General features: G+C 28.3%; 3 protein-coding genes across 3 annotated transcripts; 2 read left to right on the forward strand and 1 right to left on the reverse strand.

The window, feature by feature from the left end:
- The first annotated feature begins 1,956 nt into the window (after positions 1-1,956).
- Positions 1,957-3,516, forward strand: LOC109811033 (hydroxyproline-rich glycoprotein family protein). Its single transcript, XM_020374669.3, has 3 exons — positions 1,957-2,322; positions 2,938-3,046; positions 3,203-3,516. Exons 1-3 carry the CDS (start codon positions 2,135-2,137, stop codon positions 3,275-3,277), a joined length of 372 nt encoding a protein of 123 aa, XP_020230258.1. The 5' UTR covers positions 1,957-2,134; the 3' UTR covers positions 3,278-3,516.
- A 213-nt stretch (positions 3,517-3,729) lies between these two features.
- CRR7 (chlororespiratory reduction 7) lies at positions 3,730-5,454 on the reverse strand. Its single transcript, XM_020374681.3, has 3 exons — positions 5,295-5,454; positions 4,697-4,824; positions 3,730-4,110 (listed from the first exon to the last, which is right to left on the reverse strand). Exons 1-3 carry the CDS (start codon positions 5,347-5,349, stop codon positions 3,835-3,837), a joined length of 459 nt encoding a protein of 152 aa, XP_020230270.2. The 5' UTR covers positions 5,350-5,454; the 3' UTR covers positions 3,730-3,834.
- Positions 5,455-5,860: 406 nt separating this feature from the next.
- LOC109811037 (uncharacterized) lies at positions 5,861-8,830 on the forward strand. The gene is made up of 3 exons (XM_029273903.2): positions 5,861-6,284; positions 6,604-7,395; positions 7,997-8,830. The coding sequence occupies exons 2-3, from the start codon at positions 6,617-6,619 to the stop codon at positions 8,178-8,180; spliced, it is 963 nt and encodes a 320-aa protein (XP_029129736.1). The 5' UTR covers positions 5,861-6,284; positions 6,604-6,616; the 3' UTR covers positions 8,181-8,830.
- The last annotated feature ends 10,797 nt before the right edge of the window (positions 8,831-19,627 follow it).

Here is a 19,627-nt window from a genome sequence, read left to right on the forward strand (position 1 = left end):
CGATCTCAAGAAACATGGTTTCTTGTAAATGGATTTTACATAAATTTTTTACAAAATTATTTCCATGTAAACACATCACATTATGTTTATTTGTTTATTTAATGTAGCAAGGATCTTTGATTTTTAGGAAATATTTATAAATATTTCCAAAATTACTTATGACTAACCAAACAAATTTTCACAAGAATCATGATTTTCAGAAATTGTGATTCTCTTGAATCATTATTCAAAGCATAGAAAATTTTGTACCAAAATATAAGAACCAAAAATGTATAAATTAGTTGGACAAAGTAAGACATTAATAAAAAATAATAATAAAGAATAAAATCAAAGCTTAAATAACTTTTTAGTGTCTAAAAAATAGCTTGTTTTTGCTTTTAATCCTCTTATATTTTTTTCCATTTTCATTTTTGTAAAAAAATTGTTTCATTTTTTTCTTTGCCTTCAAATTGACCATTAAATCTAACGGGAAAAAATATCATAATATTACAGGAAGCAAAATAGAAAAGTGAGAAAATTTTAGGGATCAAAATAGAAAAGAACCAAAATGAAAATAAAAAAATTTTGAAAGGACCAAAATAAAAACAACTAAAATTAAAAAGAATTAAAATGAAATCAACCTTATTTTTTATGGACTAAATATTTATTTGAGTTAAAATTATAAAGTTTGAACTTTTAAATAAAAAATATAACTTCATAATATAATTATAAAAAAAAAGTCATATAACAAATGCATTGATGATGAATGCAGTGAAAACTAGCAAAAATAATTATCAAAATTAAATGCATAACTTTGTAAAGTCATATAATGATACATTCCCCCTTATAAATATACAAAAAGTAAATACGACAAACAAGTAGAAAAAAATAAGCACAAAATAAGATAGAAATACAAAACAAAAACATTACATGTGAGTATGAAATAAAAAAAGAGTGAATCACCTGTACACTGTCAGTGTAAAGTTTTTTTATACGGGTAACCAATTATATCTTTTAATTGTGTCATGTCACTGTAAACATATTTACTTTTAATAGTAGCATGGTACAATTAAGAGATATAATTGGTTGCCAGTGTAAAAAAAATTTTACACTGACAGTGTATAAGTGATTAACTCATAAAAAAATTCAAAAAAAAAATGAAAAAAATATATATATTAATATCTTTCTTACATTTACACCGATATCTCTTATAAATTACATCAAGAAAAATAAAAACCTATTACTATTTCCTGCTCATATATTACTACTCATTTTGACATCTCTATTACATTTTATGTTTTATTTTTTCTACTTTTCATTTTTTATATTTCTTTCATAATTTGAAGGTGACTGCAACTTTAATGAAAGACTTTTATAAAGTTTTATGTGTAATGTTTAATGTTTTAGATGATCACTGAAGATTAAGATTTTTACTATCTATAAGTTCAAATTAACGTTTAAACTTTATAACTTTAGTTTAAATACAAGTTTAGTTCCTTTAAAATAATATTTTCTTAATTTTAATCCTCTTATTTCTAATTAGTTTTATTTTAATCATCTTAATTTTAGTTATTTTTATTTTAATCCTTACAAGTTTTTGTTACTTTCATTTTAGTCATTTTCTATTTTGGTCCTATAAATTTCTTTTTTTCCACTTTTGTTCCTACATTTCTTTTGACTTTTTTCTATTAGATTTAACGGTTAATATGATGAGAAACACAAAAATGAAACAAAATAATTTTATAGGAATGAAAATAAAAAAAATAACAATAAAAGAAAAATTAAAAACTACCTATTTTACATTTTTATATTGACAAAAAAATTATTTAAGCATAAAATCAAACTTACCTTTATTCAACGTGATTGAAAGCATATTTTACTCTTCAAAGTATTTAATCATGATTCATGTGTTGTGTTGGACTATTTTTTTGTCATGTTATTCATCCCCAACGGACACCATATTTGAGTCCAAATTCTAGCATCGCCTCGCACAATTCGACCGTTGCAGCCACTTTTGCCTAAACGGTCACATTATCGTTAACAATTTTCATATACTTGTTTCTTCCTCCTCACACCTAGTTCTCACATTCGCATTGAACCTGCAGTTCCCACTTCAACTCATTTTCCTTGTTCCGTGGCACAACACAATAATTTCATGGAAAAGGAAAACATGCTCAAAACGCCTCCAAAAGTTCCAATCCAAGCACAAGTTCCCGAACCTGAATGCAAAACACCAACTCCACTGCAACAAGACCAGAAGGATCACAACTCATCAAATGAATTGCGCAAGCCTGTTACCCCAGATCGTCTTAGAGTCCCCAAGGCATTCAAATACCCAGAAAGGTATTTAGATAAGTGTTTACAAAATCGATTTTTGATTATAATTGATTTATTGGGTGTTTGGGATACTTCCAAGAATTAATTTTGACCCCAAAATCATGGTGAAAAATTGAAGCAATTATTTATTATTTTAGCCTTCAACCTAGTTTTGTAATTGATTTTAGTTGATTCTTTTTTACTGGAATAATAGTTTAAATAAGTTGGAATTTGGGAGACTCACGAGGCATGCCTGAGGACTCAAAGAACACCAAGAGAAGTATTTACAAATTACTTATTGGTCTTCACATATGAGAATCAAACTCATGTATTTGTGAGATATGAGTTCCCTCCTTAATAACTAAGCTATCTTCGTTGGTTGATTTTGATAGAATTGAAAAGCAATTCAAATTACACACTTGTATTTTTACAAAGTTGACTCAATTCACAATTAATTTTAGATTTATAATCAATTTTCAATATTAAATTAAATAGTTAAATATTTATCTAAAGTCGCCTATGAAGCCAAACACCTATTATATTATGAAATTCTAAGGATAAAGTATGCAGATGACATTATAGTTAGGTTAATGAAGTCAATGTGTGAGGTCTTATTGGGCTTTTTTTTGTTCATTTTCTTAGATATACAAGCCCAACTGATTCGATGATGTCACCAGTAACCAAAGGCCTTCTTGCCAGAACTAAAAGGGGTGGTGCAGTGTTACCACCTGGTAAAATTCAACCACCAAAGGTACACTAATAAGGCAATAACAGTCAACAGATTGTTCTGCATTTGACTTTTCTGGCTATGATACTTTAACTCTTTTGGGTGCTCTGCAATTTTCAGTGTGGTGCAATTTTCAGTGTGGTGTAACAGTGCTTGTATATGTTTTGTGAATTACTGCAGATTCTAGACATGCCCTTGCAGGATGTGGGTCCTTTCCAGAAAATGCAGATTGATGAGAAGACCAACTCAACTTGAGGAATTCAAAGAACTTTTGTTCAACGTGATAAATCATGTGACAGTGGTTCATGGGGACAGTTTAAAGATGATGTATTTAATATCAAAGAGAAAGAGATAGATCTTTGTTCCCATCTTATAGAACTGTCTGTTCTAATGATTGTAAGGTCTTTGAAGTTTATGATGCTCAATTTTCTTAAATAGCCTTTTGTAACAATGATTGTCCCTGTTAATTAAAAAGTTTATATTTTCAGATTCCATTGAAACTTGTAAAAACATGTACGATAACACTTAAATCTCAGTCTCTTCATCACTAATTGAGAGAATCATTTTATTTTGATTAAAGAATCATTTAATAAGTATGGGTACATAACCTCTGCAATAAGGATTATAACAATATCATTTTATTTTGATTTAGATATATTTTTTATTCTTGTATTCTATCAATTTTGTTTCTTGAATAAGTACAACACTTTGAAGGGGGGTCTAGCTGCTCTTGCATTAATTAAATTAACATGTTTGTGTTCGTTACAAGAGAATTGAAGGTCGTAACCAAGTTAACATGGCAAACTTAACTATCACTCCAAACGGACCTCATACCATTGAATTGAGCCAACATCACCATCAATTTCAAGTTCACAAACAGATCTCACAAGGAAAGAAACAGCATCATCAATGTTCTCGTATCTAGCAAGATCAGGAGGAAGAACCTTGCCAGGCCAATTTTCCAATAACTGTTTCAAAATTGCCTTCAACTCTTCCTCAGAAACAAATCTCTCATCCTGCCCTGGTTCTAATAGTACGTAAGTTTCAGTTCTCTCATTTGCCCTTCTCCTCCTCCTCAATGCGAAAACCTGATAGGAAATGCATGTTGATTGTTAGAACAAAAGCTGAAAAGGTACTTGATTAAAGGTACTTGATTAAAATAAAACACATGGACAAGGAAAGGATATTTAACGCCGTCAGTCAATCATAGATTGTCATAAATGGTACTCTTGTAATAATTATGTTAAAAATAATATCTAAGGTGATTTATTATTAGTTGATACGTGATACCTTAAAATTTTTTATACCAATAATGTATAAAAAATAAATTTATTCTATACTTTAGAGTAAACTACATTGACTCCTCGTTAGCTTTTATGAGATTGCATCACCCTCCTGCGTGAGAGTGTAATGTTTTTTCAAACAATTAACAGGGTTAGTTAGTGTAGAGATAAAAAAAATGTAGGAAATGTATATACAATTTCATGAAACTTCAAGGAGTATTTGTGTAATTTACTCTATAATGTAACATATGATAGCAAGGATACATTGGACATACTCTTAATTAAATAGAAGCATTCAACCCATATAACATTTCATATAGGACTTTCTGAATTGAACAGAGAATTTATATTTAGACTAAATGGGTCAATCATAGTCAGATATTAGATATACCTTAGTTTTACTTCTGCAATCACCTGTAACCTTTGAAAGTCTCTGATGGATTGAAGAACTACAACATTTAATTAGGCATGGTGATGATATATGGATTACGGGATTCTGAATATAGTAACCTTCTGCAGCTGCAAATGATCAGAAAGCTAACACATTAGTAAAACAGAAGACCTTGGCTTTTCTACATAAGGCTACATTTACCTATAATTTAATGCATGTTTGGTTTAACTTCTTTTCAAGGAAAATAAACGCTTATTCTTCAATAGCTCTCTTTTTTCTTTCTTTTTTTTATAACATAATAGCTCTCTTAGAAGCTGGCAAAATAATAAGCAATTATTTCTCTAAAATAAGCAGAAAAACTAAACGCTTAGATTACACATAAACAATGAAATCTACATTTGGTTCAAAATTGTACTGCATATTGTTAATGTATGACTGACTATGGATGAATCATGTTAATGCTCAAAAGTTCATTTTCTTTGCGCAATCATTAGCAAGAACAAGGCAACAAGTGTTCTCAGTTACAAGCATGTCAAACCTGATTGGCATTCTGTGCTAAAGATAAATATTAAAGGCTAATGATATGAGCATAGCTTACAGCAGAGGGAACGAACTCCAACATTGAAGGGACGAGACTGCAAAACTCCTACCATAGCAATTACCAAATATTTAGCACTAAGCTTCTTTCATGTTTCTGAAGCATTGTACAATGCGACCAAGTATATCATCCATATAGCCCGTGTCAAATTACAATCACAAACTCTAGGGATAACTTCTTTATTCTAATTCTCTAACTACCCTCCATTTTTATCATATTTTCAACATTGCCCTTTTGTACATTACATGTCCTTGCGCCCTTTTTTTTTAGTTTTGGCTACTCCCTATTTTTGGCGCTTTGGTTAAGATTTCTCGAGACTTAGAAACACGTTTACAGACCAAACGAGTTTCTGTGCCAAAAAAGGCATGTTTGGTCATATTTACACATAAGAATAAGCATGACATGATCAGATATATTAACCATTTTTGTTAATTAATTAAGCTACATTTTTTAATTCGGAATCAAGCAAGCTATATTAAGAATGAATATGTAGATAGAGTTTTTACTCTATGTGAATGATATATGGATAGAGATAGACTTTAAAATTATATAAATCTTGGTTTGCAAAGCTAATCGAAATATGTTCTTCTAGTATATTCATTGATAGTTTAATACAATATTTTCATTAGGCATTAACCATCTAAGGTCTAACGGATACCAAAGTTGGTTGAGTTGTGATATGTCATAATTAATCACTCTGTTATATAAACGGAGTAATTCCCGAGATCCTCTCCTTGCCTTTCTTTATCATTGTATTGTCTTCTGTGTTTCTCCATAGACAAACCCATATACCCCAAAACCCAGCTTTCATTTCCTTGTCCCCATGCCAGCTTCTCCTTTTTCTTAATTTTCCTTGCAATTTTCCTACTCTTGATTTTGGTGCAGAACATGTTAATCCAATAATGAACTTCATCTTGCACCAATTTTTTGATTGAAGGATCGTTGAAAATTGTAGATACAGGGTTCCCGGAATTAATCGTAAAAATTTGAGTAAGTTCTATAGGTTTCCCGTTTCCCTCGATATTTCATTTGGCGATTGTACAATATTCAGAAAAGGGTATTGTTTATTTATTATTTTACATGAAGGTCATATGTTGTATGCTAATGCTGCAAATTATATAACGATGCATGTAATGTGTTGTAGCTCTTATGTGCATGGCTTATGTTAAAATTCTCTTGGTACCAAAAATAATCTGTTACGAAAGCATGTTAATTCTGTTTCCAAAGTTTTATGAAACATTACCAGAAATTTATTGTCTCATTGTCACAATGGTGGTCTAAAAGTGCTACATGTCTTGCTTTTTTGTAGGGTTCCAAAATTAATGGCTTTCTTGAATTATGAGAACAAGAGAGGAAGTGGTAAGAAACTCAAAGTGCATTTTGATCTTCCTGAGGATGATGACTATCCCAATCAGAAGCATTCAAGATCCTCATCTGATTCTTCATTAAATTCAGATGATACAGACAAAGATGGTAATAGCATAGACAATGTTGATTCTAAGTATAATTTGTATGGCTCTCCTGTGTGGAGCTTTCAAGGAGGGTCAGTTACTCAATCTCCTCCAGTTCAGTTTATGAGTTCTCCAGGGTATGATCCAAACAGAATCCCCTCATCTGTATTTGCTAATAGATCCACAAGTCCTATGGAATGGAGTGTTGCCTCAAATGAATCACTATTTAGCATACACTTGGGAAACAATAGTTTCTCAAGGGATTATGCTTTTCCTCACAACAAATCTGGGGAATTGCCTAGGACTAATGATGGGGTCATCATTCCTTCAACACTGCCACCTGTTCAAGAGGTGAAGGCTAGTGGCAATAATATGGACGTGGAGAGACACTCTGTATCATCAGATTCATCAAGTGAATCAGAATATTCAGTTGGGAGGCATGAAACTGCAGGTTCAGTTGTGGAGGTTGTTGACCTTAAGAAAACAGAAACATCAGCAAATGTTGGAACGAATGAAATAGTGTTGGGCAAAACTCCAGAAGATCATCATAAAGAAGAAAAGGTCCCTAATGAGGAACCCAAGAATTATAACAGTGTCTCCTACCGTTCAGTGGGAAGCGATATGAGTACACATTCATTTCAATTTCCTATGTGAGTTCCCCTCATATCTTGCTTATATCACTGTTTTATCATCATGACATAACTTCCCTAAGGAGAGTGGATATTTAATGCATGCAAATCAAAAAACCTGTTTGGTATGAATAAACTTCTCTACAAGTAGAAACTAACAAGAAGATAAAATAAATTGAGTTTCTTCTATAAGCTAAAATCAACTTATGCACTTAACTTTTCTAGAAACTCTCTCTTTAATTTCTGCATAAGCTAAAGTGCATAAGTCGATTTTAGATTATGGAAAAACTCAACACATTTTACCTTTCTATTTTCTTCTCTTATGTCTCAAAAACTACTCTGAAATATGATAGAAATCAAATGGAAATTCTTGGTTGATGGAATCTCAAGTAAGCAAGAGTAATGTATATGCAGACTAGTTCTTCCAACCTGTAAAGAGTTTGATAATAACTCATACAATCCAGCATTGGTCACTAGCATTGTGTTTGGATTGGCTTCATTCATGTATTCTCTGCTTAGTTTTTGTTCTTCAAAGTAATATAAATTATAATTAATATGATGTTTTTAGAGGGTAGGATATCCTTCTATTGACCATCGTTTTTTTTTTCTTGAATTCTTTCAGATTGACAGCCGATGGTGGAAGAAATAGTTCATCAACAGTAGAGTCAGAAAAGCGAGAAAAAACTGAAAATCAGGAGCAGCAGCCAGAGAATGTGTTGGAGCCTCCTAGTCCTAAAGCAGAAAAGGAACCAAAGCAAAGTAGTAAAAGTTGGTGTTTCTGCTTCTCTTGTTCACCGTGTTTTTGAGAGAGAAAGATCTTCAAATGATGTTGGAATGGAAATAACTAAATGACTAAAATGATGATTACAATGAAGAACATTCAAAGGATCTGCTGGTTATATGGGGATTATTTCCTGCATTGTGCACATCTTCTCTAAAATGCTAGAGGAATAGATAGTTCCAACCCTGAGATTCCAGGCGCGGCTTTGGTGTAGATGATTTTAATGTTAAATGGTATATGCATGACTATCAAAAGCCACAGATGGATTTGCACTTCACTTTGTAAGGTTTTGCAAAATGCTAATCATCTGACTCTCAAGCTACAGTTCTCTGCTTACATTTCCTTAACATGTATTAGTGGGTTAAGCTTTTGAGTCCATGAATTCTTATATTTCCTCAAATCTTAAATGATACATGGCCATGATTTTAAGTTTAAACAACAAATGACTTTGAATTATACTCTATTTAAGAGTGTTGGAGATCCTAAATTCAACTAGAGATCAAAAATATTATACACTAAGCAATTTTCATTTTACAAACCAGTTTTGTAACATTAAATTATGTGATTATCCCCTTTCTTAAGATGTTATCAGAGTCTATCTTGGTGAGTGTTGTTAAACTTGTTAGGTCACCCGTTGTCAAATTCCACCGATGTTTAGTTATGTAAATTTCATATTCGAAATATCTGATCTTGAGTGGTAGGATGCCTCATTTATCTTAGTTTTGTCATACTAGAATTATTAATATTTGAATAGTATTCAATCAACGGATAGAAAATTAAGAATCGAAAATTTAATTGAAGTATCAATTCAAAATCTGTACGGTAAAATTTTTATAGCTCAATAGTAAATTCAAATTCTCAATCAACCTAATTTAACGCGAATTTAATCAAAAAATGTAGATCTAAATCTAGATTTATGAATTCTATCAAAACATGAAATACAATCGTGATCTCACAATTTTGACAAAATTCAAGAATGGTGAATGGTTGAATTAAATGATTTAGGCTATTTTATGTTTAAATCTAAATCTAAATTTAGATATAAAATTAGTCTTCAATCTTTGTTCTAGATTCAAAATGAAATTTATCATGAAAAATGAAAGAAAAACATAAAACAGAGAATAAGAGAAATAGAAAATTCATTTTGTGAAAAGATTGAAAACTCAAACTTTACTATAATTCTTGAAACCTAGAATTGATTAATGAACTAGTCACACATCATAATCACATTGCAACAATCCAATTTGTGTAACTAAGAAAGATTACATACAATGTTCAAGTTTCATTTATGAATGAAGATATGAACCAGATGATTATCCCAACCAAAGCAAGAGAAGAGAGCAAGTATGAGTTGTGATCACTTGTGTGAGTTTATATATATATATATATATATGGGGAATGCTAATATACTTCCACCTATTTTTTAGTTAGAGTATGTTAGCAACCTACACCAAAATTTTAGGACAAGAAAACTATTCATTTCTTTTAATTTGGTTAATTTGTATAAAGGATATTATAGTAATTTAATTTAATTTTAAAAGAAAATAAAACATTTTCTCTTTCTTATTAACTTCATTCTCCAATTCATTTCTTTTTTTTATTAATTAATTTTTTATTTGTTCAGAGAGAGGAATTTAGATCCTCTCATGTAATATTCTCTCTCCAGCCTCTCTCCAGTAATACTAATAACAATTGGATATATCTAATGGCTCAAATTTAATCTTATAATTAATGGATCCTCTTAAATAATTTTTATAAGATTAAATTTGAGCTATTAGATATATTCAATGGTTATTAATGTTGATGGAGAGAGGCTGGAGAGAGAATATTGGAGGAGAGGATCCAAATTTCAGAGAGAGAGATGGGGGAGACATCATGAGAGATGAGAGAGAAATGAGTTAAATAAAGATTTTAATAGGAGAGAGATAAATGAGTTAGAGAAGATATTTAATAGAAAAGAGAAATGGGTTAGAGAATAAATTTAATAAGAATGAGAAATGACTATAATATCCTTTATACAAATTAATCAAATCAAAAGAAATAAGTGGTTTTCTTATCCTAAAATTTTGGTATAAGTTGCTAACATACTCCAACTAAAAAACAGGTAGAAGCATATTAGCATTCTCATATATATATATATATATATATATGAGGAGGGTTCAAACGACACCGGTGCAACTTTTATTAAGTGTTACACCACTTAATAACTTTATATTAAATGTGAATTTTGAAAATCCAACCGTTAGATTGAAAGTTCATATCTCTTAGATCATGTATATCAAATTTTGTTAAAATTGAACAACAACTTGAAGGTAATCAAAGTGTTCATATTTTAGTATATTTTGAAATGTATATATTACGTCAATTTTGTTTTATCAGAATGAAGTATCAAATCATCTTAGATTAACATAAAATTTGATATACATGATCTAAGAGATATGAACTTTCAATCTAACGGTTGAATTTTCAAAATTCGTATTTAATATAAAATTATTGAGCGGTGTAACACTTAGTAAAAGTTACACCGGTGTCGTTTGAACTTTCATATATATATATATATATAGGGAGCGTATCAAGTGAGAAGTTTTTATTGTGAGAAGGTGAGAAGGTGGAAATATAATCCTTAGATTAATCAAGTGAGAGAAAATTTGGGATTTAATCAAGTGAGAGAAAATTAATCTAAGGGTTATATTTCCACCTTCTCACAATAAAAACTTCTCACTTGATACGCTCTCTATATATATATATATATATAGAGAGTGTTATCATTTCTCATAACTCGGGTGAACTTGGGTTTACAGAATAATGGTCAACATTTTATTTTTTTGACTTTTTATTAAGTTAAAAATCTACACCAATCTTATATAGGTTATGTTTATTCTAACTTTTAATTTAAAAGGTATATTAAGTTTAAAATTAAAACTAAGTGTTTCAAAAGTAAAATAGAAGATGCTTAATATCTTTTTATTTTTTATTTTTTTAACTTAAAAAATATAAGCTAAAAGACTAAAGAAAGAAGAAAGAATGTTCAAAGGAAAGAACCCAAAAGAGAGGGGAAAGAAAAAAAGAAAAGTCAGATTCTTTGAAAGTTTCTTCACATTATTAAAAAAAAGTCACTAACTTTGTTTTTTATATGAAAATTAATCTACATAAATTTTAATGTTTCAAAAATAAATTTGATATAAATACATATATTCTTAAAAAAAAAAAAAAAAAGTGCTGAGCTAAGTAGTGGTCCTAACCAAGAATGATTTTAGGCTATTTATTTATTTATTATGACATGATTTTAGGATCTTTATGAATGACATGGCAACCTCATTTAATTTTTTTTTAAAGAAAAATATGATATTAAAGTAGGAGGCAGTGTGTGAGCCAGTTGTGAAGAACGTGGGTAGGTAAGGAACCGTCAAAGACTCAAATGCAATATTGACTCTCTTATTTTGGTATGATGCAATTGTGACGTTTGTAATACGTAACTTGTTTAACCAAATCCTTTTGTAGAAACTACAAATTACAGCACTCGTTGGAGTCTTGGATTTCATTTAAACAATCAAAATTTCGAGAAATTAATTTTCGACCAAATTGATGGCTAGTTCTATCTATATTATGATTTTAAAAAATAAATAACAGCACTCATGGTTAGTTAAAAAATAATAATAAATAAAGATGAATAAAGTATATATACAAATAGAATGTAAAAAAAAAATCAAATTATAGGCAGAATTTTCTATGGCTTGGAAGATAGCTACTTCATATAATCATGTCATTTTTTTTCTTTTATATACGCCAAATGAATTGACATAGCCACATAGGCATTTAATTTAGGCATGAAGTTCACTGATGGGAAAAGTTGTCTTCTTTCTTTGTCACATGATGAACAGGATAAATCAGGATAAGGAGGAAGATTTTATGCAGTTTTTTTAATTGTTATTAATTTTATTTTAATAACTTGTATAAAAAATAATAATTTAAATATTAATATCAATAATTCAGTGAAAATTTTAATTATTATTAAAAAATAGTAAAAATAATATTGAAAGTACTTAATTACTAACTTGTATATTTCATAAATGAATTACATGATTAGTTAAATTATTTAAAATTAAATAATAAACTACTAGAATCAACTTAATAATAGAAGAATATGTATATGATTTTATATTCAAACTCTATAAGGTAGATAGATTAAAAAATAGTAATTTGTTAAACTTATATGCTTAAGACTGCGAAAAACTACTTAATTTTTTAAAATAAATTAATATAATCACGTAAAAAAAACATTTAGTCATCGTATTTTTAAGAAACGTATTTTATTATCATCGACTCATCATCTATATTTAAATAAGAAGATGTAAAACGAGGAAGAAAATATTATATTAAAAGTTGGAGCAAGAAAATTTTAAGATACAAAATACTTGAAGGAAAAGAATATTTTTTGTGAGTAGTTTTTCTCCACCAAAATCTCATTTAAATTGTCCATTTTTCATTTGAAAATGTAAGAAACACACTTTTTTTCAATCAATCTATTTTATTAGTCAAAATTTATTAAAATTTTGTAAATTTTACATTCTAAATTTTATTTAAAAAATGTGCTAAACAAAATATGTTACGAAATATGAAAACAGTAACGCTTCTCTTCACGAATATATTTGGGGGCATAAATAAATGTTACATGTTACTATATTAGTTTAAAAAAGTATATCAAATAAACCTCTCAAATAATTATAACGTATCGTATTTAAACATTTTATTGTTAAATTTATTTGTTAAAAAAGTATTCGTCTTTGAGGGGTTATGATTTATTTATTTTTTATTTATTTGTAGAGGGGCTATGATTTGATAGATTAGGAATAGGATATGTGAATCTTACAAAGTGTTTCGTCCAACATGAAAAGCTTGATCTCAGAGTCAAGGTCAATAATACTACGCTTAAGTAGTTCAGCTATCACAGCTGATAGCAGTTTTTCTTTCTTTCTTTTTAAAAAAAAATAATAATTATTTTGATAAATTATATGAGAAACTTTTAGAGTACCCTGTTTGAAATAATAGAAATAGTAAAGAAATTGAATAGTTGGAGAAGGAATGGTTAAACCACTATTTTAGAGTACTTTTACAAACTATTTATCAAAATGAGGTTGTTTTGAAACATATTACACCTTTGAGACTGTTTTCTACGGTGTCGCTATGGCTCATAGCGACACTAGTGACATGTGGCAATTTTGGGTCTGATTATAAGCCATGAACGCCATATTAGTAGAGTCGCTCAAAAGAAGTCGCTATAGCCTATAGCGACTCAATCCGGCTAAAACTGAAGTCACTATAGCCTATAACACCACATTTATATAAATAATATAAAAAATATATTAATATAAATTTAAAAATATAAAAAATTATGTGAAGAAAAAACGAATAAAAATAACGTAATATAAGAAAAATAAAAAATAAATTTTGTTAAAAAATAATAATTAAACTATAAAATAATAATTGAAAAAAACAAGTGGGGCGCTATGGCCCATAGCGCCACCTGGGCGCTATGGCCCATAGCGTCGTTCTTCAAATAAATTATAATAGTATTTTATAAATATAAAATTTAATAAATAAATTATAAAAAATTTCAGGTAAAATCGAAAAAAGAAATGACTTAAAAAAAATATTTTAGAAAAAAACAGAAATATTATTTATAGATAATGAAGAAGAAAGAAAAAAAAAGGGCGATAGGGCCCATAGCGCCACTGAGGCGCTATAGCCCATGGCGCCTGTTTTAAACTACGATGAAATAACACAAATGGAAGAGGACGATATGAAATGAATTATGTTCACCCACAACAACTCCAAATATCATATGAATATACATCTACTAGATTCCCTGAATTTTGTAGTGACCCACATGAATCAGGTTTATTACAATATACGCATTTAAAATGAAGATCGTCCCTGAATTTTTCATTTAATATTTTTTAATTAACATATAAAAAAATTATTAAATATTTAAATACATATTTAATTCGTAATATAAATATTTAAAAATATATATATATATATATATATAAAGTAAATAAATTATAGAAAAAATAAGTTTATAAATAGAAATTAATATTTAATTAATTATATAAAAGAAATTATTTTTAAAATTAATTTAGTTAATATTAAAAAAAAACCTACAAACATAGTGGTGTCGCTGCCCATAGCGACACCACTTTTTGATTTTTTTTAGTTTTTTTTTAATTATGTTTTTTAAAGGAAAAAAAAATATATTACGTTTAATTATGTTTTTGTGACCCAGTTTATTTTAAAATTTAATTATATTATATTAAACAAATTATATATAAATACTGAAAATGCAAGGCGCTATGGCCCAGAGCGACACAGTGTCGCTATGGGCCATAGCGCCTCTCTTAAAAATTACATAAAAATTTATTTTAAAATTACATTTTTAAAAAAACTTAATTTTATTTTTATAAATATATAATAAATAACTCAATTTATTATTTTTATTTTATATTTCCATTATTTTTGTTTTTCTCTTTTTTTCTTAGAGGGTGTCGTTATGGGTTACATCATTTTTGTTAGTCCATTAACTGTGTTGACCCAGCCTATAGCGACACTGATATGGCTCATTCCAGCCCACCCTAGACAAAAAAAAAATTGTCACGTGTCATAGGTGTCGCTATGGGCCATAACGACGTCGTAAAAAACAGCCCCAAAGGTGTAATATGTTTTAAAACAACCCCATTTTAGTAAATAATTTGTAAAAGTGCTCTAAAATGGTCGTTTAGCCGGAAGGAATGGGTAAGAAATAAAATTAGGATGTGGTTTGGTTTGTATGAGTCATATTAGGGGAGAATAAAAAAGAAGCTTTTTTGTAGCAACTTTTTTCTGATGCTGCAAAACTACCGTAAAATGTATATTATCATTTAGTAAGGTTATAATTACACCGACATAACTTTTACTAAATATTATGTTATTTAATAATTTTATATTAAATGTGAATTTTATAAATTCAACCGTTAGATTGAACGTTCATATCATTTTATATGTGTATATCAAATTTTGTTAAAATTGAACATCAATTTGAAAGTGATCAAAGTGTTCATATTTTAGTATATTTTGAAATGAATATATTACGTCAATTTTGTTTTATAAAAATGAAGTATCAAATCATCTTGGGTTAATATAAATTTTTGTATATATGATTTAAGTGATATGAACTTTCAATCTAACGGTTGAATTTACAAAATTCGCATTTAATATAATTATTGAGCGGTGTAACAATTAGTAAAAGTTACACCAGTATTATTATAATTTTTCTATTATTTATTGGACAGAAACCGCGACAAATTATTTTTTTTACCTTTTTTTAAACACGTATATGCGATTTTGAAACTGAGAGAGTATAAATTAATTAAAAAAGATTACAATCGATTAAAAGACATTTGTACAGCCACGATTTCTGATATAATATAAAATTAAATAATATTTTTAAAATTTTCTATTTCTTTTATTTTTCTACTTCTACTTACCTATTTATTTCTTTTGTATTTTTCTAAACTTTATTTTCTATATTCTTTTTTCTTCTTTATCAAACACACTTTAAAGAGACATTTTGTACATCAGAAATTTTTACTTTCTCAAGAATCTAACATAAGAAATATTAATTTCTCATGTTTAATTTGTTATTTAAAAATAGCATTTCTAAACTAAAAAAGATTGTTTTTCGAGAGCAGTTCTTACATAAGTTTTTCACAAAAGGATTTTCATGGGAAGGAGGGGAACTAACTTTTTGAAGTAAAAAAAACAAAAAAAAAATTAACATAGTAAAAATGTTATATTACTTTTATTTTAAGGGTGAGGCGAGTTGACCCATTAAAAAAGCGGGACGAGGTGGGACAAGTTAGCTACCAAAAGGAGATGAGTTGAAAATCACAACCCATCCCACTTAGTGATGGGTTGGTGAATTGACTCACTCTAATGAGTTGGTGGATTAAAATGGTGGTTTGACAAGTTGACTTACCTTCAATTTACTTAAGTTTTCTTTTTAAAAAAAAAAGAATCTTAATTGAAATATTTAAATATACATTATCACTTCAACTTATATTTTATTAGTTGCAAAATTGATTAGAGGTATTATATTTTTCAGAAAAGGGGTAAAGTAATAAATATCTCTATTAAAAATAAGATATTATACATGAAAATGCACTAGTAAAAAACATGTGATTGAAATACTTCTATTTCATATAAAATAACAATAATTAACTAGAAAAAAAATAAATATAAAATAAAAATATTGATCTAACATAAATCACATCAATCCACTAACTTAGCAGGTTCGACAAGATAGATTAATGGGTTTATTTATCCAACTCAAGACACCAAAATTCTTACTTTATTGATCCATCAAGTTAAACCTACATTGTCATTCTTACTTTATTGGTTTATTTAATGTAGTAAAAATTCTTGATTTTCAATTAATATTTAATAATATTTTCAAAAATATTTATAACCAACCAAATAAATTTTCATGATTATTAGTAATCATAATTTTTTAGAATCATGATTTTCATATATGAAAAAATTTTCTGGACATCAAATGTCTCCAAAGCTCTTTTCATAATATTGATAGAATCATGTTAAAATATATTTTATAAAAACTATAAGAAAATACAATTTACAAAATTTCAAGTCTTATGTAAACTAGTATTTTAACATGTGCAATGCATAAATATATTTATTACATATAATTAAAACTTATATATAATTATATATAAATAAATATTATATTTGAATATATAATTATATTTAAAATTATTATACATAAATATTTTTAAATATATAAATTATATTTTAGATTTATGATAAATAATTTTTTATATTATAGTAAAAAATTTATTTTATTTATTGATAATTTATTTAAAAATATTAATATGTAATTCATTAATAATTATGATAAATAAAAATCAAATTAGATCAAAAGTTAAATAAAATTCTTACGAGAGTAAGTAAACTCCCTGAAAACACTCTCATATAAAATAGATATTCGTATTTAATATGTAAGGGTTGATTATATATTGAAGATTAAAATTTTTTTAGTGTATAATTTTTTTGTAAATTTTTATTCTTATTCTTCAAATGAATATTTTATTAATTTTAATTGTTGAACTTTTACCGATTTTTACTTTTAGTCTTTCAATATTTTCTTTTGTTAATATTTTGATCCTTGACATAAAAATATTCATAGAAAAAATTCAAGACTAAAACTAAATAAAATTTATTCAAAATTAAAAATTAAAAACATGTTTAATTCTATATAAAAAAAATTCAAACTGTACTATCCGTACCGCGTAACCGAGCTCCGAGCTCGGCACCACAACGCAAGCCAACCTCGGACGCGCACCGCATGACATCAGCTCGGCATTTAAGTGAATCATAACCGATTCCCGAGGATCTCGCCCCAAACGAGGTCTGTTATCTAATCATATATATTACATCTTATCTCAGGCCCAAGGTCCAAAGCAACCCTAATTCACACTAAGGTACGTGCATTACTTATACGAGATTCATACTCCCACAAACACTAATTTTAGCATCGAAGTCTCTTTTGCAGGTATCACCCCCATCTTGGAGCACCCGCGAAGGAGGCTCACCGATCTTACCTGGCGGATCAGCTCTACAGTAGATTTCCGGTAAGAACACAAACTAATGCCTTTTTTGATGATTAAAATATATATAACTAACTCTTTTTTTAACTTACGCCAATAAAGAAAAGGAAGAAAATTAAAATGCTAATTTTTTTTGGTAAATGAGTTTTGATAACTAATCTTATCTTATATAGAGATATAATAGTTAAAAAAGTAATATAAATGCATATTAATTAAACAATTAACTCAATATAGTTCAATTTAATCTTAAGAATAGGATCTAAAAGAACAAAAATATTTTTAATTTTCAATTTTTTGATTATGTTTTAATTTTTTAGAAGAATAATATATTTATTAAACATGCAAAGATTTTATATAAATTTTTTGATAATTTATGGTTATATCTTATTTTTGGTAATTTACAATTCAGTCTTATTTGTGTAACAATCCGTTATGACACCTACATTATATGTCTTATCAATTAATAGCCAAAATAACCAATTACTTAGAATTATATATTTATAAATACTTGGGTATATATATTATATAACATGCATGTAAGTGTAAAACAACATACAAGTATAAAACAATATTAGTACCGTAATCTAGTAATTGTCAAATATACAACCTAAGTTATCGATCAAACAACATCTATACAAAGCTACACAAAAGTAACATAAGAAAAATGACATCTTTCTATTCTACTCTCATATCAAGTATGATCATTACAGTCTAACAACATGAAAACAAGTAAGGGTAAGCTAGAATCCAAAGAATAAACATATACAACATAAATCATGATTAATAATCATTTCAACACATCTCATGCGTAACTCAACAATTCAACTCAATCAAAATCATCAATATAGCATATGTATCACATAACAACACAACCACATATGCATAATAATCAATTACATGCATTTTCACACATTTCAACTACGAAGATCTCCTATAATATAAAGTGAGTAGTCTAAGTGGCTTGACCCTACTGAATCAACAACTTGATCTTCTCACACCGGCTAAATCAACAACCAAATGGGATATCAATCCCTACAACATGTTTTCTCAAATGTCGTCACCTAAACTAGAAGGTTTAGTATTCTTGTCAAGGTGGAACTACTTGGGTCTGAGTCTACCACGATATTAGCTAACTTAACTAAGTCTCCTATGAGATTAGCTCACCGACTATTGTCCAAATACTACGCCTCTTTGATACTCAACTAGGGACTAAGTGATCGAGTTTGTACTTTACTTAGATTGGTCTCTTGTAATTAGTATAACTCAACTTGTCTCCTATATTGTGGTTGTTTGTAGTTGGTATGCCTGAACTTAGCCTAGATACCACATCAATTAAGGTCATAGTGGAGACTCAACTATCATCTTCAAAATTCAACTCCCCAAGAAGTTTTTTAATAAATTGGACTCTCAAAGCACCACAACACAATATCCTTACAATGAGATATGCAAATTTAAAAACAATCACTCCTCTAGCTTAGGTTGATCAACACAACTTTCAATACCATGCCTTAAACATTTCCAACATCAACCTCACAACAACATCATGCATAAAACAATTCAATGCATCTACTCAACAACATCATACAACTCAACTCAACTTTCCTCAATTCAACTAAACAATTTAATCACCAATGTATAATGAATTACATTCAATCTTCATCATACATTATGTAACACAACCCACCCTACAAGATATATGAAGAAGATTACATAAAAAAAAAATGGGAAACAAACACTTCAAGTGCCGCAAAGATTGCTTGAAGCAATGGAAATTCGCTTTGAGCACCTAATAACTCGCCCTAAGCGAGGTCAGGTA

This window comes from Cajanus cajan, chromosome 2 (assembly GCF_000230855.2).
Source record: "Cajanus cajan strain Asha chromosome 2, NIPB_CcT2T_4, whole genome shotgun sequence".
Lineage (NCBI taxonomy): Eukaryota > Viridiplantae > Streptophyta > Magnoliopsida > Fabales > Fabaceae > Cajanus > Cajanus cajan.